We start from the raw sequence: 21,891 nt of genomic DNA, 5'->3' as shown, positions 1-21,891 counted from the left end.
TCATTACTTATTTCCAACCATCTGTAGTTTTCATTGCACCCATTATTTTTCTAGTAATCCTTTTTTCCAGTACCTCTAGTTCGTCCATCTTATAGTTCCTTGTTAAGCATTCAGATCCGTGTAAACATTCTGGTCGTACCACTCTAGTGTAGTGTTTTAGTTTTGTTTTTCTAGATATACATTTCTTGTTGTAAATATTTTAGGTCAAACCATATGCTCTCCTTCCATTTTGTTAATTCTTACATCTATTGCAGATTTTTCTAGACCATTCTGTTGTCTAGTGTCTCCAAGATATTTAAATTTATTTACTCCCTCTATTTTACCTATTTGTGTTTCTATGTATTTTGGTGCTTTTTTATATTTGTCATGAATTTTGTTTTTCAGCTGAAATTTTGAGACCAGTTCTGTTTGCTAACTTTGGGAATTCAGGGATGACCTTGGATTTCCTACTCTTTCCAAACACGGTTACTAATTATTACAATTTGAAAAAAATATATATATAAATATTATTAAAATTTTTTGTTATAATTACTGCTAAATCTACTTTATCATTATGCTCAGTGAAACCGAGACAATTTTTAATGAAAGTAAACCGTATTGGCCCAAAAATAAGTCACCACCACATGTAAACCACACCCCTAAATTCAGAGGTGGGGGGAAATAAAAATAAAAGATAAAAAAAATTGCACATAAATAAGCTGCACACTGATTGAGAGGAGAAAAATTACCAAACATTTATCTGTACATACTTGCAGGGTGCAAGTATTACCACAAACATTTGTCCTAGTATTTGATAGAACACCCTGGCAACATCCTTTGTCTTGTTAATATCATCGCTATCAGTTCTGGTATTCACTTCATCGCCCTCACTCCTGCCACTCTCTTCACTCTCTTCCCTCAGTGCATCATCCTCATAGCTGTGCTGCACATTCGACAAGCGGCACCTGTCGAACCCCTCGGAGGTGGACTGACAATACCGAGGACTGCAGAGCGAGAATCCACTCGCACATAGCGGTGACCGGTGACTCCTTTAAGGGCACGGTCTACTTCCGGGAGGCAATCTGGATACATTTTTTAGAGGTTGCCCTCAAACGGCACTTTTACAGTCACATCTAGTAGCTCTAGTTGTCAAGTCATTCCTCCAGGTCTTTTGTCCAGCAAGTTTATCTTTTACTTCAGCAGCTAGATGTCCCCCCAAAAACATACAAAACTAATACGGCCCTCTTAGCGAGGGCTCCAGACGTGCGATTCCAAATGTCACACACCAGTTGACCGTCAGAAGCGTCATTATCCCGCCCTTTTCTTCGCAGCCTATCACTGAGCATTTAGTAAATTTTTCTCTGGACACAGTTTTTCTCTTCAGAATGACGTAACGGGGATAACCTCCTTCCATCAGCTGTAACAGCTATCATCACAGTTATCCCCCGCCCCCGCCACCCCACCTGTTCCCCTCAAGGAGATACTTTTTGCGCCTTTTACGTCTACTGTCGTATTGCTCGGCACGTTAAAAAATACTTGTGGCTCGTCAGCACCTCCAGTCCGATGAAAAGCGTACCTGTGACACCTTTGCAACTGTGTGACGTAACGCTCTAGCTCGATCAGCTTCTCCTCGACACCTGCCGGCTTCCTTCGTGCCAGTGCAGTACTTCGTCTGAGAGCGAGGCCATGTCTCGGCACAAACTGACGACACCGACCGATACTCGCACGAAATTCTCATTGTGGCACGTTCGAGACTTTTGCGACTTCCGAGGCTTTCAGTTGGGTAATTTCTCGTCAGATAGGCACCCCATCTTTCCTCTTATCTTGCACATAGGAAAGAAACTTAGCTTCCAGTTCCAGATACTTGCCACATTACAGTTCCCTTAACAATTTTATCGACGAAACTGTCCCGTTTCATTCTCCTTCTGAAGAGAGACGACATTACACACGTTACGCTCGTCCAGTCCGTACCTTTTTCTGGTCCCTCTTTCGGTCACAGTTTCGGCACGGTGCACAATTGTAAATCTGTAGCTCGTACCGTAACTGCGCCGAATTCCTCGGCTCGAAGGTGGTTTTTGCTCTACTCGGTCGTGCGTACTGTCACGAAATGGACTTTCTTAGCAGTATCCAAATGCAACTGAATTATAAACTAACAAAATAATACTGAAAGACCTACACAATGTTAATGTCAATCAAACACTGGTAAAAGTTTGCACTGTCGCGTAAAAGAATGCACCGTCACCTATTCGAGATACGGACACTAGTCGCACCGTCGCAAATCAGCTTCACATTTGTACGGCAAATGGTTGTAGGGAGACGAGGCAGCAGGTATAAGCCGCACCCTAACTTTTTGAGGATCAAATTCGGGTAAATAGTGTGGCACATATTCGAGTCGATGCAGTAACTAAATAAGTTAGATTGCACGCTCTAAGTGTCCGTATCAAATTTTGTGAGAAACTCAAAAGTAGATGAGGATAATAAAGTTTACAAACGGTAGAAGGTATTAGCGACCTGCTCTCTGGACAGTGCCCACGTTGACGTTCACAGAATCCGCCAGGTCGACCGACGTGGAGAAGACGGACGTGGGCGTGGTGGCCGCCGTCGAGGGAGAAGGCGTCGACGGGGTGCAGGCCACCGTCTCGCCCACCTCCTTCAGCTGTCGCGTGATCGACGTCAGCGGCAGCTTCGGGTTCACCGACGGCTTCCGCTTGATCGTGCCTGTCGTCGGGAAGTCGCACTCGAACCTGCGGGCGGAGGCAGGGGGTCAGAACACCGCGGTACTGGCAGGCGGGGATGCCGTGGTGCGTCGGAGTGTCCGACTTGTGATTTCCGAGTATACCTCGGCACAGTTCTGTCAATCTGAACGAATTTTGTCGTAATATAGATTTGGTCAATTTTCTTAAAATAATGGAAACAAATTGTTTGCAGTGAATGGATAATTTGCTTAAATGAAGACGATTCATGCATCCCGAGAAAGTTATTTTTTTCTCAGTACTGCTGACGAGATAACAGTCGATCGTAAGTTTAGAATGCCGATAACTCGGAAATTGGTGGAACTCTAACAAAGGTGATACTGCTAGAAGACTAAAATAGGTAAGCAATTATTCCAGTGCACTCTTATTTTGCTTAGATTACTTTCTATCTACATATCGATTGCAGTCTTTCATGCAGGGACAAAATTTGGTTACAGAGCTGCTGACAGCAAAACTGGGAAGCTAAAGAAGGAGACAGAATTATTCTATACGGGCAGTCTTTGTCTCTGCATAATACAGTGAGAGTCGGCTGCCTGCACTTCAATGGAGTGGGGGGTTACTGGGAGGGCAGGACGCAGGGAGGGGCGGGGGGCGGGGGGCGGGGGGGGGGGGGGGAACTGCTTGCACTTAAGATTAAATTTTCCTGCAGATACACATGCACAACATCAGTAATTATTTTCTCTTGTGAAAACATTCCCTTTGAAGTGCCAATGCAACATAACGCACAGCAAAGTTGTCTGCCCTCCGTTTTTATAGCTTTCCTCAACATTTTCCCTCCCTCGGCCCCCTGGAAGCAGTCTAATAGTATTGAAACCCAAACATGGCGTATTCACTTATCAATGTTTTCACTCGTCGAGGTCGGTACAGGGTAGTCACATTTTATCTTTCTCGTGCGTATTTTCCTAACAACTTTCTTATAACAAGGGGACCTCACACACTGGCTCTCTCCAATTTTCTTTGTACTTACAAATTTGGCCGTAAGATTCCGGACGTGAATTTCATAAAGCAGCGCAGCAACACAATTCTAAAAAAGTCAGAATAAAACTGCCTTCGAAGAGTAGACGTTTGGGGTCCTGCCGTATACGAAACGGCTGAAACTCACTGACGGGACCTGCAGTAGCAGAGCATCGTGTAAACTTTTGCAATTGCGAAGTTGGCATTTCAGGTCTCAGTAGGGGCCACATTTATTACTTTTCTTTCAGTTCTTTATTTATTATCACACTGAAATGCTAAATAACAAACAACGAATGATATTTTTGATAAAAGTAACATTCTTATTTATAATTGCTAACTGCATAACAAGAAATGAAAACTTTGATAAGACACGCAAAATGTCTGCAGATTCCATTAATAACATTGAAATGTTTGAACTTAAGTGATCATAACAATCTTCTAATTTTCAAAGTATCCACTTTCCTTTAAAAAAAATCCATAATGGTACTGCTCTAGAAAATTGAAAAGTGTCAGCCCGTAAGGTCCCCTCCGGAAAGTCGCTCTACTCGTCCCGAGCGCGGGCGCGATGGAACTGACGGAGCAGCAGCGCGCCTGCGCCAGCTGGTCCAGGTCGTCCTGCGCCAGCTCGTCGACCAGCGCCCGGTAGTTGTCCATCAGCTGGCGGCCAAACTGAAACAGACACGGCAGTCGTCCGTCAGGTGGCGGCCAAACTGAAACAGACACCGTACTTCTCCGTCAGTTGGTGGCCGAACTGAAACAAAACACACTAGTTGTCCATCAGCTGGCAGCCAAACAGTTTAACAGACAACAGTTTTCCACTAGCTGGCAGACAACCCGAAACAAAACACGGTAATCGTCCGTCGGCTGGCGACCGAACTGAAACGGTCGCCGTAGTCATCCGAACTGAGAGACCGAGGCGTCCGCTACCGAGTGGAGGGATGGCTCTTTTAGGGGCGGCACCTCTGCCTCGCCGCAGTGTCAGCTGGTACATTACGGATGTTTTAGATTCTAAAACCTGTGTGGGTAATGAACACAAAACAGAGAACTGCAGCCAGCTACTCGCTCGAAATACACTCCTGGAAATTGAAATAAGAACACCGTGAATTCATTGTCCCAGGAAGGGGAAACTTTATTGACACATTCCTGGGGTCAGATACATCACACGATCACACTGACAGAACCACAGGCACATAGACACAGGCAACAGAGCATGCACAATGTCGGCACTAGTACAGTGTATATCCACCTTTCGCAGCAATGCAGGCTGCTATTCTCCCATGGAGACGATCGTAGAGATGCTGGATGTAGTCCTGTGGAACGGCTTGCCATGCCATTTCCACCTGGCGCCTCAGTTGGACCAGCGTTCGTGCTGGACGTGCAGACCGCGTGAGACGACGCTTCATCCAGTCCCAAACATGCTCAATGGGGGACAGATCCGGAGATCTTGCTGGCCAGGGTAGTTGACTTACACCTTCTAGAGCACGTTGGGTGGCACGGGATACATGCGGACGTGCATTGTCCTGTTGGAACAGCAAGTTCCCTTGCCGGTCTAGGAATGGTAGAACGATGGGTTCGATGACGGTTTGGATGTACCGTGCACTATTCAGTGTCCCCTCGACGATCACCAGTGGTGTACGGCCAGTGTAGGAGATCGCTCCCCACACCATGATGCCGGGTGTTGGCCCTGTGTGCCTCGGTCGTATGCAGTCCTGATTGTGGCGCTCACCTGCACGGTGCCAAACACGCATACGACCATAATTGCCACCAAGGCAGAAGCGACTCTCATCGCTGAAGACGACACGTCTCCATTCGTCCCTCCATTCACGCCTGTCGCGACACCACTGGAGGCGGGCTGCACGATGTTGGGGCGTGAGCGGAAGACGGCCTAACGGTGTGCGGGACCGTAGCCCAGCTTCATGGAGACGGTTGCGAATGGTCCTCGCCGATACCCCAGGAGCAACAGTGTCCCTAATTTGCTGGGAACTGGCGGTGCGGTCCCCTACGGCACTGCGTAGGATCCTACGGTCTTGGCGTGCATCCGTGCGTCGCTGCGGTCCGGTCCCAGGTCGACGGGCACGTGCACCTTCCGCCGACCACTGGCGACAACATCGATGTACTGTGGAGACCTCACGCCCCACGTGTTGAGCAATTCCGCGGTACGTCCACCCGGCATCCCGCATGCCCACTATACGCCCTCGCTCAAAGTCCGTCAACTGCACATACGTTTCACGTCCACGCTGTCGCGGCATGCTACCAGTCTTAAAGACTGCGATGGAGCTCCGTATGCCACGGCAAACTGGCTGACACTGACGGCGGCGGTGCACAAATGCTGCGCAGCTAGCGCCATTCGACGGCCAACAACGCGGTTCCTGGTGTGTCCGCTGTGCCGTGCGTGTGATCATTGCTTGTACAGCCCTCTCGCAGTGTCCGGAGCAAGTATGGTGGGTCTGACGCACCGGTGTCAATGTGTTCTTTTTTCCATTTCCAGGAGTGTATGTAACACCACTGAAGCGAAGGGAACAGTTGATTCTGGGAAGCCCGCCATATTTCCAACATTTTCCCTCGTTTGATACTTGCCTGATCTGAGCCTAATATTTCGCTAAGCGTTGTACGGAAAAATATTTGGAGCACTGTTAAAACGAAATATCGAGGAATACACAGATTCCTTTCTATAAGAAAAGGGCTTTACTTTTTCTGTCATCATAGAGGCCGCACAGATCAGATTTCGCAAACATGATTTCAACCTGTACAGCGGCTGTTCTGCACAGCAGTTCGTCGAATCATCTGCTTCCCGACTTTGGGGAACAGCGTCGCAGACGTCGACACCTTGTCTGGCAGCACGGCGATGGTGATGCGGCGACGGAAAAAAAGGCGATGGACTTTTCTGAATTAATCCTGAACTGCTACTAAAGTTCATCTCGACAAGAGCACGGACCTGGCACAAGAAACACGAGACGACGCCGCCACTCGGCTGATAACCCGAGGAGAATTCGTGGAGTGACCCCTCGGTTTCCGGGCTCGCGCCCCTCCTCCAGGCCCACCAGACTCAACTGTCTCAGCAAGCTGGAGAGAGCCTTTAATCTCCCCTGCACAGCCGACACAGCTGTAAGACTAGGCGACAGTGGTAAATGGGAGAATGGCGATGTTGAACAGCTGAAAAATTTTTTTTTGCCATAGTCTCTTTCATGGTTTCACACCACCGTTTCTCACTTCTCTTTCGCGCTGCATCTGTCATTTCCTCACTGACGCAAAATTTCCGCTCTAGTTTCCTGTTGCACTTTCTCGGGCCCGCTCTTTGGCCGGCTTGTGTCCTGATTCATTCACAGGACTGCAGAGTTTTACTTCTGATCATTCCAAGATGAGGTGCCACTCCCCCTTGCGCAGTACTCATTTATGCCCTTATTTATCTAAGATTGCTGTAATTTTTCAGGGAATCCAGCGTAACTGGACTGTCTGTGCATATTTCTCGTGAGTCGTCCTGAGCTTCTGTGCCTATATCTGGAACAAGCAGCATTTTCTAAAATATATTTTCCGGTTCCTAAAATTATTCTGTTCCACAGCTCGAAATGCCTCGATAATGCCCACGCGTAGCTCATACATGTCAACAGCCACAGTTACTTTCATCATTTCCACCGGAGGATAGCGATGGATTTGCAGGTATGTGTGCAAACTGAGGAAGTAACTTAATGAACCATGATCGCTGCACCTCAGAACTCTGACGATGCTGAAATGACGGTCGAGTGGAGGATGATTAAACTTTGCTATCAACACACGAGTGACTGGCCTTTTCCACTACCATAGACATATTCCTAAGGTACAAAGAACGAAATACAAAAGGACTGACACGTCAAAAAAAGTGAGAGGTAAACTATTTAGTGCTCGTTCCACAGTATCGAACGTGAAAAAGTGCTCATAGCTCATAAGGTATGCCTTTTAGAACTTCGTTTACTGGACCTTTTCTCTCTGATCGCCCTTTATAGAAGTGTCCTTCTTATTCTACTGAACTGGATAATGCGCTGTATTGCAGTATCAGTAGCTTCAGAGACATTTAAGCTTGCCTCTCCATTACTTCGTACTTACTTATTCCACTTTTTTGCGTATTGTTTCTTCCTGACTAATGTTTCAAACTTCAGTCTACTCTTCACCACTATTAAATTGTGAGCTGAGTCTATAACTGCTCCTGGGTATGCCTTACAATCCAATACCTGTTTTCGGAACCTCTGCCTGACTATAACGTAATGTAACTGGAATCCTCCTGTATCTCACGGCCAGCATGTTCTCCAGACATAAGCCCTATCGAACATGGCTGGGATAGATTGTAAAGGGCTGTTAATGTGCGACGTGACACACCAACCACTCTGAGGGATCTACGCCGAATCGCTGTTGAGGAGTGGGACAGTCTAGACCAACAGTGCCTTGATGAACTTGTGGATAGTATGCCACGATGAATACAGGCATGCATCATTGCAAGAGGACGTGCTACTGCGTATTAGAGATACCGTTGTGCACAGCAATGTAGACCACCACCTCTGAAGGTCTCGCTGTAAGGTGGAACAATATGCAATGTGTGGTTTTCATGACCAATAAAAAGAGCGGAAATTATGTTTATCTTGATTCTATTCCAGTTTTCTGTACAGGTTCTGGATCTCTCGGAACCGAGGTGATGTAATACATTTTGATGCGTGTATCTACAGGCAGATAGGATTTGCAAACCTTTTAGCATCAAATGCTAAGCATTGTCCTAACAGAAAGCCTGAAAGTAGTACTATTGGACCTCCACTTACAAAGTCAATACCGTCTTCAGTTGCTCATATCTCTGTTTTAAGTATGTGCAAGTAACTTGAACCCTTCTTAAGCTTTAAATGTGTGTTTATATCGTCGAAATTTTTTGACACTGTACCATACTGGCTCTATTTACTCAATGAGTGAATATATTTACTGTATGTATGATTGAGGGTTTGCAGAATAGTATAACGTATTTATCATATCTGTAAATATCTTGCATAATATTTGTTTTGCACTGGTGCTCTTTCAATGAAAGACAAATACACATTTTAAATAACTTTGTTTATTAACGTTTTATACATGCACAAAATAAAAAAAAACAATTGTTGACACATTTTTTATTATTCATTCTATCTTATATCCCTACATTATTCTTTAAATAATTGTTTTTTTTATGCTATAAATTCTGCTTCCATTGTGTTCAATCCAACAGGAGCGACGTCGTATCTCCGTTCTCTGTCTGTAAACCAGGCTGTACAGTTTCAATATTTATAGGATTATAGTAGCAGCCCTTGGTGCTGCAACCATACATATGTTTACATATTGATCTAAATCATCTTGTATGCAACATTCACTTACATAACATACAACATCGTTTAGTAACGCTTTCACATATACTTGCCACCGTATTTGTCTGTTGCAATCCGTAGTGCACTGCATAACCAATACAACTTCACGACACTTTTATACAGGTCGATGATGGTTGCCTTATTGCTACAGATGTTCATGTGAAGAGGAAGTTGAAAAGGATCGTAGTCTGTTGTTATCAACCTCTCAGTTTGCTTCATCGGCAAACAATGCTCCCCCTAACTCGTATCTGTAAATTGTGTTTTACATTACGACGGACATCCTCAGTTTCTACTATAACTTCACATTCACGATCTCATGCTAATCCTACATTTACATGTTTTGAACCATAAGCTAACATGTATGTACTGATAAATAGTAGCATTCTGAAACGAACTGATAATATCATAGAGCTGTATGGTTTATATACCTCTCTGCAGTATAGATGACCTCGAAATCCCAAGACTTAATGCAATAACATGCAAAAATTATATAGCACGACGACAGGGCAGTTAACACACTTTCTAAGCAGTGAAGACATAGTGAAAATGACACTGTGCCGCGACTCCCGTCGGTAAGTACTATTTCAGTATCCACAGTCCAGTTCACTTCAGGATACAGAGACCAAGACCATGGGAGAAGCATAACTGATAAATCATACGTAATTATTTGATGAAATTATGACGTACACCTCAGGATCCAGAAGACAGCCCCTGGGTAATTACATATCCTGATGATTAAGCATGTAAATAATCGAATCAGCACATGTGAGGATAAAGAGATCTCTGGAATTAGGACGATTTGATCATGTGACGTCACAGCAGCGGGCAGGACGTGCAGCTGCCTCAAGTATGTTGCAACATGTGACCCTGTTTCTGTTATGATAATACTGAGGCCATTGAAACTGGAATATTTAGAAAGCGACATTGAATTGTCTGTAAAAAGAGCACTCACCCCATGCTTGAGATAAGGACATCAGCCTTCTCCACTGCTAATCCATTTCAAGATCCTCTACTGATGTCTGGGGAGATCGAATCCTGTCTGCATGAATGGGTCCTTGACTAGATGCTTGTTGACTATTGGTGACGGATTCCACTGAATTTCCCGTAAACGGTTGACAATCAAAGAGAACACAACGAGGTTTTCTGCTGTGCATGATGAGGGTTTCCTTGATTTCAAGTGTTGATGTTCTGCCTGTGGAGCATCTCGATGACTGGCCAGCTGAGGATTCTTCAGAATGTTCTTCCAGACCTTTAGGAGAGCTGGTTTCTTAGAGCTGGGGGTGGGATGATGCTGAGAATAGGAAGTCTTAGAGCGATTGTACTCTGAATACATTCCATAATACCTGATTCAGTTGGACATCTATCTTCTTAGTATGAGCACTATTGATCCTGGTCGAACAGTAATCTTCAGCAACAGAGCACCTATGATAGGGTTAGAGCTGTGGATCTCAAAACACGAGCATTAGCTCCCCATAAGATACCACCAAATTTTTAAGACTGTTGTTTCTCGTTTTGAGTTCAGGTGCTACTTGTAAGTCAAGAGTTCTATCTAGCGCTGTTCCTATGTATTATCGTGTAATGCAGTACAACGAGACTTGGTCTCTGAATCTGTCTTCTGGTGAGCACTCTGACTGTCTTCTGCATAGATGTGATGTAGATACAATTATTTTCTGTGGATTTAGGTGGAGCCACTATTTCTTGATGTATACATCTAAGACTCCCATATCAGTGGATAAAGAGGTTTCAGCATCATAAACGTTGAGGCTCTGGGCCACCAAGCAAATGTCATCAGTATAAATCAATTTTTTTGAAGACTTTTGGTAAGCTGTGCATGTACAGACCAAAGAGGTAGTGGACTCAGAACAGACATTTGAAGTAAACTATCATTTGGTTTAATTACCCTGCATCTGTCATTGTGAGAATGGATATGAAATGCTCTATTGTTTAGCATGTTGTTAAGTAAGTCCTTAAATTTACGACACAATCGTGAATTTCTAAAGAAGTGCTTCTCACCAAGCAGTGTCGAGAACAGCTGATAGGGCCAAAAAGGCAGCTACACTTACTAATTTCTGCTCATACTCATTTTAGATATAAGTAACTAGAGAGAGTGTCTCTTCCTTAAATTACTTTCGCTTCTTAAGCTGGACTAGCGCATTTATTCTTAACGAAAGAGTGTGTTTCGATTGTTACTATATGTTGAGAGTTGCACTCTGTATCTTCGTTGGTGTAACCAATAGTCTATGGAAAATGTGGTTCATTAGTCAGCATGGGATGTTTTCATTATTTCTATTTTCTTAATTCTTTAATATCTGAAAACAGTTTACTATTCACATTCACCCAATAGGTACTTTCCAATTACTTACACAGTTCCAAGATATGCTATTAGATGATGGCGTTCAAGCCTACAGAATTCATAGCCACATTGCATTTACCATGATTGGCATATCATTACGCAATACTAAGTAACTTCCTTAAATTTGGTTAAATCTAAGGCAATTCCCTGTTTATTGTTTCTTTTACAAGCTAACAATAGTTGATTGGCAACCAAAACGTCTAATGATTGGTAAAGCAATGTGGTTTTGCGAACAAGAAAATTCAAAGGTTTCGTAATTAAGTTTTAATGTTTTAGAAATACATAAGATCACTTACCTGCAGCACCTGATAAGTCAGGTCTTAATAACATGTCATTAATGTCAAGATCATTCGTCGACTACTTCAGATTGACTTTGTTAAAGAATGTCTGTTTCTCAGTTGCTGATCCCAATTACAGTCACTGTTGACAGGGGAGAGGTGAAAATGAAAATGTTTAAGTTTAGTACAAGCAGCAATGTGCCTTACCAAACGTGTTACTCTTTGAACGGAAATGCACTTAAAGATGTGGTGACGGTGTTCATCTTTAATCTGACGCTCTTCTTTGGTTTTGACGCAGCGTGTAATCCTGGCGGATTGGAGAACGATGTTATTCTTACAGCTGAGTCCCGGCATTCGCCTTATGAGTGGGTTAAAACCTTACTTTAAAAAAGCAGCACCTGCGTTTATTTGTCCATCGTTAAGGCATTTTGTTTCCTGTTACATTGTATTGGTAGTCTTTAAGACAAATGCTTAGGAACTAAACTCTAGTATGATACGAAGGGATTTGTAAGATAACTTTGTAGGTCGGAGGTAAGTGCTATGTTATGTGGGAGAAACTGCTGTCTGAATGGTGTAGTGATCTATGTCTTTGTATAGTCAATAGCATAGCTACATCATATTTATAATTTCTGCTGTCATGACATTACATAGGTTTTGTTTTCAGCAAATGTAGTTATGTCAGTTATATCTCACTGAAGGTAATATTACATATAGGGAAGTGGTCATGGATGTAAATGAGGTGGGAGATGTAACTGTGCGAGATCAAATTTGACAGTGTTCTGGAATATCTAAGTCGAAACGCGGCCCAGGGAGTAAACAGTCTTGTGGCAGGATTACAGGCAGCCTCGGGAGAGCCGGCCACGGCGGAGCTCTCCCACCTGTTGTGCCCGGCGTATGAGACAGGCGAAGCACCCACAGACCTTAAGAAGAATGTAATGTTATCAGTTCCAGAGAAAGCAGTTGCTGGCAGGTGTGAAAATTACTGAACTATCGGTTTAATAATTCGTCGTTGTAAAATACTAACACAAATTGTTTACAGAAGAATGAAAAAACTGGTAGACGCCGACCTCAGGGAAGATAAGTTTGGATTACCGAGAAACGTGGGAACATGCGAGGTGCAACTTGACCAAATGGAGGGTCGGTTAGTAGGACACGTTCCGAGACGTCGACAGGTAACCAATTTAGTTTTGAAGTGAAGTGTGGAGGGTAAAAATCGTAGAGGAAGACCAAGTGGTGAATACAGTAAGGTGATTGGGATGGATGTCGGCTGCAGTATGTACTTGGAGATGAAGAGGCCTGCAAGTTATACAGTAGAATGGAGAGCTATTTTTTAAACCAGTCTTCACACAGTTGGTGTATTTCTTCATTGTTTATAACTGACTGTCAGAGTACCTCTGAAGATGACGTGAGGAATACATATTTATTTAAAGTAGGGGTAGTTGAATACCACGGGTAGGTGATGAAGGATAGATTTCGTGGATCCACTGTATTTTAATCTACTCGACTTGCTTAGCGATGATTCCTGCTTGTTTGTGAAGGGGCTGACCTGCTCGTTAATTCTGCCGCATGTCGGGCCCTGACAACAGTACGCAGTGTCGTCTGTGTACAGGGCTGTTGTTTCGATCCTCGACCTTTAGCGATGTCAGCCGTGTTGTTGGTGTGTAGCACTGGAGACGTGACTGTCCCACGTGGCGTCGCTGCGGCTGGCGTAATACTTGTCCAATGGTGATCGCCAAGCAGCGCTTGTACTTACCTGTTTCCAGCAACGTTATTAGTAAGCTGCACACTTTGGCATGCGAAGTTCTAAAGTAACGTTTCAAAGAGCACTCCAGCATGCCACAACCAATGCAAGGCGCGTTCGCCGTCCACGAGAAAGCGTGCCGGCGTTGCGCCTGCCGTGTTGCGTTCAGCCTGCGTCGCTCTGCTGCTCAGTCCTGGGACCGGGTCACTTGTGCTGTGGTTGCCGCTGAACCCGGCTTGTTCTTGTGCCATTATGTTGCTCTATTCCTTGAACAATTTTGGTCTGTCTCGAAAGCTTTCCCTGTCACTGAGAGCACGGTAACCTGTGATTTGGTGTTGTTTTTTGGTCTTTCGGGTTGGGAAATCATCTTAATTTTAGCTTGCTTCTATTTTAGAGAGACTATTTTCAGTTTCATGGCCGCGATGAAGAAACGTCTGGTGTCTTGTGAAAGGAGTGATTTATTTTGTTATCTTCCAGTGCTTCCAGTCTCTGAGCTGCTTCCTTTCCATTTCATATTCGTCAATCTTATAAAGTAGTGGATGTTAAGCGGTTGCATTCGGATTTTCGAATATTATTTCCTCGTCGGTTTCATCGAAATTTGGATACCACAGATGACCGTGAATGTTTTTTTAGCACTTTGAGGAACTTTTTTGAGGTCGTCAGTAATCAATGACATTCTCATCTGCTATTAAGGATGGCTGTTAGCAAATGGTGTGCTATGACCTGTTGGAACTTTTTTCCAAAAACTACTGCTATTGTGGGACCTAATTCTTGTGATTACCTCGCGCATCATTTGGTGGGTTTCTCTTCTTATTAGGTCACTGAAAACGTTGAAGCCAATCGTAGCATATCCATTTGGTTAGTGCCGTATGGTCTACAGAATTTCCCTACTGTTTAATTTTGTTTCTTATGTACGTCAGGAGTCTTAAGGAGTGGTTTGAATAGTTGATTGGTTAGGTTTTGTGTTAAAACGTATCAATCTGAATTTTTCGACTATCCGATTTCGTGAGTTTATGATCGTTTTAAGTTTTTTCCTAGTTTTTGTGATTCACAGCATAATAAATGTGAGGTATTCCTTAGCTATGCAGTCGCCAAATTCAGTGTAGCTTCAGAATCTGGGTAGCTATGTTGTACGTAGTATATGTCCTAAGATAGAAGTGCCATAGTGATTGATAAAAGGCGGCGAGTGATTTCTGAGTCTAGCGTGATTCAAAATGGCTACAACAAGTTTAATATTTTTCTTGTTCAATTTTTCAGCAAATATCGCAGATCTAACACTGAGTCTCCTGTTCCTTTAGCTGGGCACAATGAGGGTATATAATTAACGAGATCAGTTGGCGGTTCCTCGCCAGGATACACCGTTGTGGTGTTTTATGTGAAAGACTATGAAGCATCTATCTCAGCTTCTACTACGGTCTGGTTTGCGTGACAGATACAGTTATCTAGATTGGTTTCTCTACCTTCTCATGAGGTATGTGCTGCGACTATAATACCAACTTCTTTTTCTCTTACTATGCCTTTAGGGAGTTTGTTTTTACAGCAGAAACCCAGTGTGTTGACAATACAGATAGTGGCAACATCTTTCTTAGGCTTGAATGTGAAGGTTAATTCTTGTTTCCTGGTGTCTCAGGCTAGGTTGGGCATAGGCCTCCTTGTCTATCAATATGGCGATATAGACGTGGATCCGTGTTCGCCAAAGAACGTAGTAGGAGCTTTTTAGAAGCTGCTGTTATTATTTCCCTTCTTTCAAATATCATGTAGTGAGGACTCAGAGTATGTTTTCCGTTTGATTGTTATCTTGACATTCTTGGACGAAGACCATAATAGTTTGATCAATGCGCTTAATGTTTTCAGTTTTGTTTGCTGTTTCGGTCTTTCTTTGCGACTCTCATCACTATTAACGTTATCAGTGTTGCAGCTCCTGTATTTTGGTGCTTCTTGTTTCGGGTCTATTTTGCAATTAAAAATTCGATGTGCTCGACTCGGTTCTTCACATTTCTCATTATATCGCAGCTTTTCGTGGCTTATTGGAAAGTGTCGCAATATGGACGTAGCTGTTATTGAGGAGGTAGTGTTTAAATAGTCCAACCTTGAAAGGTACAGAGTGCATTCTGAAATGGTGAACAAGTAGCTTGTTAGTTGGTTCTTTGTAACTATAGATGACTGGAAGGAATAGCGGGGAATTTTGATTTAGTTTCCTGGTACCTTTAGGTCCCCTTCAGTTTTTTCGTTTATTGTATCACGGTCAAAATTGGTTATCACAAAGGCGAGCGTGAGTCTGCGTGGGTTCTCTTTTGCTTAGTGTTTGGCGTGCGGTGTGATTTCTGTTACTGTTGCTTCAGATCGGTAAGTAACTCAAACTGTTCTCTCGGGTTTCGATATCTGATGGGTGTGTTGTGGTGAATGCAAATTTTTTCGGATTTTTTTGTGAACGACTTGGTGGCCCAGGCAACTGTTTTAGTGCAGGTTACAACGATTTGGCGGTTTCTTTGCCACCTTCTTAGTTTATAGTTTATTGCAGGGTTTGCTAATGTGGCATAAGCTGTGTTAGATGTGCTTTAATTCCATCTGCATCCAACCAGTTGTAAACCTTGTTCTTCGTGAGATGTATTTGGATGAGTGTAAACTTTTTGTAATTGGAGTATCGTGTCTGTGGCGGCTTTGCCTGTTTACTTCGGGTTTCTTGTCCGGGATTTCGGCTAGTTCGCGTAGCGTTGCGTTTCTGGAGATCTGGTGGAGACAGAGTTCTCTACTTGAGTCTGAGTAACACGTGTGCTGTCGAACAACTACGTACATGTAACAACAGTTCAAGCAGTTTCGGCTGCGAGAATGCTTGTCCCCAGATATATCAGAGGAAAGCCCTTAATAGGTATATCGGTTGCAGAGGTTAATGCTTGATACCCCACGAGTGAAAGGGTTGTAACAGGTGATTCCCTGACCACCAATATCTGCTCGCTGGTTCGCCTTTTTGAAGACCAGAACGTGACAGCAGCGGCTGTAAGCAGCAGCAGGGAGTGGCCAGTGGTGGGGCTTGCAGTCCTCTGCTGCTCCTGATTGGCTGAAAGGCCCACGTGTAGAAGGATTTCGTGGAGAGGCTCGGAGCTCGGGGAATCGAAAGCTGGCCGTCGGCGCCCGTGTGGCCGACGTGGCGGGTCGCGGGCGCTCTGGAGCGGAGTTCTGTGTCGCGACGCACAGCGTTCTCGAGTTTCAAAACGCCTTCTCGTTTGCGCGCATCCGTTACCGCTTAAGAACTTTCCTGTCGTTATCTGCGAATGTTGAAATAGTAATTAGTGTGGGCGTTTACGGCGAATTGTAGCTCAGGGAAAACTCCGTGATGTTAGCGAATTGGTAGTGGTCCTTCGACTCAGACTGACTTGGCTGGGGTAATTGGATAGCGATAATCTCAGTTTGTTATCCAAATCTGGGAGTAATGTTTTTTGAGTGACCGTCTTCCTGTTGAGTTTGAACTGTGTATTTCGTACAGCCAGTCGAAAGTAATTTCCTGGACTCGGCTGTGCATGTTCCCAGTACTGCGGTCGGAACTCGGGATCTTGCCTGGGGGTAAGTAGGTAGCACGAGGGCCGTTACCTACTGGCTTTCGAGCGATGAGGTTGGATATTTTCCAACGGGTCGAGGCTCGGCTGGCGACCACTGTGTCGGGCTGACTTTACGCGTGTCCCGGTGGTGCAGGACGCTTGTGTGGGTGGGCCGCTAAGCGCCCCCAGTGCGCCCCGTGTCGGCTCTGGCCGCCACCACCTAAAGAGAAGGCCGCGGCGCGCTCTCGTGACGTCACGCAGAGCGGGCCAGGGTTGGCCTGGCGCTGCGCTGACAGAATCGAGGCGCACGGCCTGCAAATCTTCGTCAAACGGTTTTACAGAATGTGTTGAGCTGCCGGCGCCCCCCTGCGGCCAGCCGGGCTGCACCCGGCACCTGCCTCCCTCTGGTTCCACTGCGTCCAAACGGAAATCGCGGTTAACACTGCGGGTGCCTGCTAAGTGCGAAATTCACGAAAATCACTCCAGGTAGTACTATTTATCACAGGATTTTCAGTTGGGCTGGATACTAAATTCACACAGACACTCCTTTACTTTGCTCACTCAGGTTTTATTTGAACAAATGGGAGATCGTCTATTGATTACGAATCACAACAATTTCGGCGTACTGTGTGGTTCTAGTGAAGCTACTATGGCACATGTTTTCCAGGACTCACAGTACTTGCACAAGTTTATCCTTCCACAGTACTGTTTCTGTAAATACGCCTTTAAGTAATGTTCTTCCTTGCCCAAGAGTGGCACATGGAACATTAACTTTTAACATCTGCCATAGTACCCTTACAAACCTCTAGCTTAACAAATCACCGTCTTGTCTCACAAACCCAATAATGCTAATCTCATATAACTCTGCCATTCGACATTTTGCGTTCACTTCAAGCCACATTGCGCACAACAAGTCATGTGTTACTTTCTTACTATACCTGTTTGAGCCACTCTCTGTAATCGAACCACTAATAAGCTCAACAAACCCATTTACACTTTCATGCACACACCAATTCAGTCATTGGCCCCTCTCTTTTGATTTTATAAGTATCTGAATGTCTCTTGTCATGGTACTTGAATTACAAATCATGTAGAAGTACATCTTTCACACACATATGGAAAATTTCCTTGTTTCAGACATAATTTTATATACTAATATCATACATCATACATTAATAAAACCGACAAACTGCAAAAACAGATCCTCGAAGGAAACCGGAGAAAAAACGTCCTACGAACATGTATCCAGAAATGCACCATCGCCACGGTAGATGACCCTGACGAACGGGAATTCCTCCGACAATGTGCTGCGTTTTCCTTGTATATAACAGGCCGTGTGATTGATGCAGCCTATTGTATACACAAAGCATTTCCCAACAATTTTAGTGCGTAGTCTCAGTGCATTAGAGTAGGTAGACAGAGCTACCACTCACAAATAAGCACACAGTTATAAATGAAGGAGACGTTAGGAAAGAGAAGTACTGGCTGTACGATATGCGATTTAATGACATTTAATATTGTCATACCAGATAGAGTCCATTTTTATTGTTGGGCTTAATGCAGTGTAGTGTGGAGACAGTTATTTGCGAAAAATACTGAAGGAGGCTACAGCGAGGATTCTGAAAAGGGAGACTGTTCATTGTTTCTCCTGGCCAGATTCCTCTCGGCTGCCGAACACAGCTCTAGACCTGCAGGGATGTTGGTTGGGTTCCACCAAAGAAGTATCCTGTTCTTCAGTAGGGGGAGCGTCGTTCCATTGCAAACGAAACAGACGAAGAGCACTGGTCCTTGCACCATCGTAACTAGATGCATATAGTACACTACCTGCGCTATTCCCTGAGCCTGGTGGAACCCAATTCTAATAATAATTCCTGTTCCACTTAATATAATGGCCTTAACTGACATAAAAAGACACTCCTTCTTTGAGGCAAATTTCTTGTTATCAACAATTTCGAGTTGCCGCATGGAGCACCGATTACGTAGGTACATGTATCCAAGCAGTCCGAGACAAACGAAATTGAATCCCACAGACACTGAAATCCCTGCAAGGACTACTATGCGACTGTAGATCAGGTAATATTTACTCGTCTTTTCCAAAGCAACAGCTGCCACACACACTATACTCCACGGTATAAACACGCACAGCACCTCACGACGGAATAACTGGCTTACTTCAGCAGGTAGTAGCTGGTTAGGAAGCCTGAGATGGCGAACACAAGCGTACATGTGGTAGCAGAATGAGTTCAGCCAGAAACAGCTGAGAAGTGTGAGGGCGCTGTCTATCAGCACTGCTGTAGGTAAGTCAGGGACGCCTGCCATACGATACACGACCTCAGAACACAGGATCTGGACTATGCACGTGATCTGAAAGGACAAGAGTATCTTTCCAGGCAAGTTGCGCAACTGGGGAAGGTACATGTATACTCCGGCAGTCGAAAAACGGAAAATGATATTTATCAGTGTAAATGACATTTCTAAAGGCTTCAAGCTGTCAATTTTGAAATCCTTGTATTTCAAGGTGGCGTTGGTTAAACTGTTTTTGTAGTTCAGTGTTTGTTCTGTTAGCTTTTGATCCAGTATACTACTCGTACCATAGGCCCATAGAGATCCCAACGTACTGAACGAACAATTATGGGAAGTCTTAATGGAGGAAAAGTCGCGACACTTTAGCAACAGAATAGCTCTGGAAACAGAGCAGATGGCGTCTGTAGCGTTCGACTGCAGACACGATTGATCGTCAGGACTATCGAAATAGCAGCGAGCATCGTGCACGGACTGTATCATACTGAACGGGACGTCCTGACAAATGCCGTACGAGTTGACAGCCATCCAGGCCAGCAGACAGAGCTTGACGTTTGCCCTCTGCGTGTAGGCCAGGTAGCTGGTGACGGGTATGTGGGGCGACCTCTGCACCACGTCGTCCCACAGCTGCTCGCGGCACCGCTCGCGCTGCTTCACGGCTTCCAGTGGCAGGTCTTCCAGCGGACACGTGGGGTGGTCCAGGGCGTTCACCAACAGATGCACGCAGTCAGTGTCCACGGAGAGCGTAGCGTGGCTTCTGTCCTCCAGCTGCCACTCCTCGTCTGCAAGAAAACGACAGCAAGTAGGTGGTGGCCGTACACTGCAGGCAGCTGAATCCAAAGTCTTCTCTGGGTGACGAGCCTGGGCGTCGTTTACCCGCATTACCCTGGTTCAGTTACCCAGAACTATGTGAGGCGGCATGTCAACACAAAGTAAGAGTATTAACAAAGACAGGTATCATTGTTACTATGCACGTCTATTTCATCTACAGGGTGCCCAAGAAGTCCCTGCATCGTTCTTGACATAGTAAAAATAAGGAAGTAAATAGGTTTTATTGATAGTCCTGCACTGAAGATGTTAAAAAAATAATGTTATCAGAATTATATTTTTGTTTCAGCACTGCAGTCTTTGAGTTCCGAATCCATGGACCAACAGTTATCTTGTAAAGGAGAGATTAGTGGAGGATTCGTGGGTGCATGAACGTCCGCAGATAGGAAAAACTATGTAACGCATGATGAGACCATTTGCCTCAGTCCCCCTCGTAAAGTAGCCATGCCTGATTGAGATAAATGTCCAGTATTTTCAGGCTGTCTCAAAGACAGGCCACGTACTGGAAGCAATAAAAAGTGACAGGAAACGTGTGTCACCCACTCTTAATCAGATGAGCAGTCTCCAATGAAAATCATTTGCAAGAGAGCAGTTCGACTTCAAGCATCTTGTTCAACAATGCACGACCATATTGAAAAAATTTGAATACGAAAGGATTTAGGCCCATGTTTGTTACTGAATTATCTGACAATGGTGTGGAGCAACGATTTGTAACCTACCGTACTTCGTTGTGGCGACTTCTGCCGTGTCTCGCTCAAGAGTGTTGTTTATGTATAAATGTGCCATATACCACTATTTGATCAGGAAAAAATTGTTTTCTTGTCTAAGGAAATTACCCATTACCAGCAAGAGTTGGAAAGGAACCTACCTCACCTTATGTGGGATATTATGTAATCAGAATACCTGTTAGGACCACATTCTTTTGAAGCTTACATGAATGGGAATTTCATATTTCTCAGTACAACAGAAGTTTTCAGTATCTCAGCTCCATGACAAGGCAGTCACGGATCTTGTGTGGTTGTAGAAGGAAGGAGCTTGAGTCTCGTTTTGTTGTTCAGATGTGTGGGTTTCTTAATGAACAACTTATTCTCGGATTGTATTTGGTTCTGCAGCATTTAAAGCCACATTAAGATCGTTACCACGAAATCCCAACATTACCACCTCAACAACCTTTTGAAATCGTCATGACAAACTTTTGATCTTACCACGCAAATAACAGAATATGAAGAATAATAAAGCCTCATGTGGCTCAACGTTGAAAGATTAATGGAAAATTGACACAAGTGTTGAGGAAGTCTTTCAAAGCAGAATTACTAGAACGATCCGCAATAAAGCAAGGGGGACAGCGAGACACATAGATATCTGAGGAAGGTGTGATCGTCCATACACTGATCCGTTGGATACGTATTTTTTTAAATATCTAACTACGTCCATATAGAATATACTCTTTTGACATAACTCCATAGGCGTCCTGTACAAAGAAATAGGATGCAGGCTGAATTCTCGTCTGTGTGATATTTCACTTTCCTCCGTGAACTTAGTGACCCCATCACGCAGCGTAAAAAAAAGTGATGGAGCATATTTGTCACCAGTTTGTTTCGTTAGCACGAGATTGTCGAGAAAAAGCACAACAAAATACAGTAACTGACGATTTAGGAAGTACCTTTACCACAATGAACGATTTACTGTTAATAGTCTGTTTGCATACATTCAAAAACACGCAGAAAAATGTAATTACTTCGTCTCACTCGTACCTTGTGTAATGATAATAACGCAGAAATAAATGCAATTGGGACATATATGCCTCAGCTGCT

General features: G+C 44.3%; 2 protein-coding genes across 2 annotated transcripts in view; both read right to left on the bottom strand.

Moving 5' to 3' along the window:
* Positions 1 to 13,663, bottom strand: part of LOC126443027 (uncharacterized) — a 34,165-nt gene extending 20,502 nt beyond the window's left edge. Inside the window, exons 1-3 of the mRNA XM_050090874.1 lie at positions 13,568 to 13,663; positions 4,174 to 4,355; positions 2,491 to 2,723 (exon numbers count right to left, since the gene is read on the bottom strand). Of these exons, the coding sequence (XP_049946831.1) occupies positions 2,491 to 2,723; positions 4,174 to 4,355; positions 13,568 to 13,663 (511 nt within the window). The remainder of the gene's footprint in view (positions 1 to 2,490; positions 2,724 to 4,173; positions 4,356 to 13,567) is intronic.
* A 4,838-nt stretch (positions 13,664 to 18,501) lies between these two features.
* Positions 18,502 to 21,891, bottom strand: part of LOC126443007 (uncharacterized) — a gene marked incomplete at its 5' end in the record, with an annotated part of 48,504 nt that continues 45,114 nt past the window's right edge. Inside the window, one exon of the mRNA XM_050090855.1 lies at positions 18,502 to 20,031. Within this exon, the coding sequence (XP_049946812.1) occupies positions 18,554 to 20,031 (1,478 nt within the window). The remainder of the gene's footprint in view (positions 20,032 to 21,891) is intronic.

The sequence above is a fragment of the Schistocerca serialis genome, unplaced genomic scaffold (assembly GCF_023864345.2).
Source record: "Schistocerca serialis cubense isolate TAMUIC-IGC-003099 unplaced genomic scaffold, iqSchSeri2.2 HiC_scaffold_1420, whole genome shotgun sequence".
NCBI lineage: Eukaryota > Metazoa > Arthropoda > Insecta > Orthoptera > Acrididae > Schistocerca > Schistocerca serialis.
This window is presented reverse-complemented; position numbering and strand designations above follow the sequence as displayed.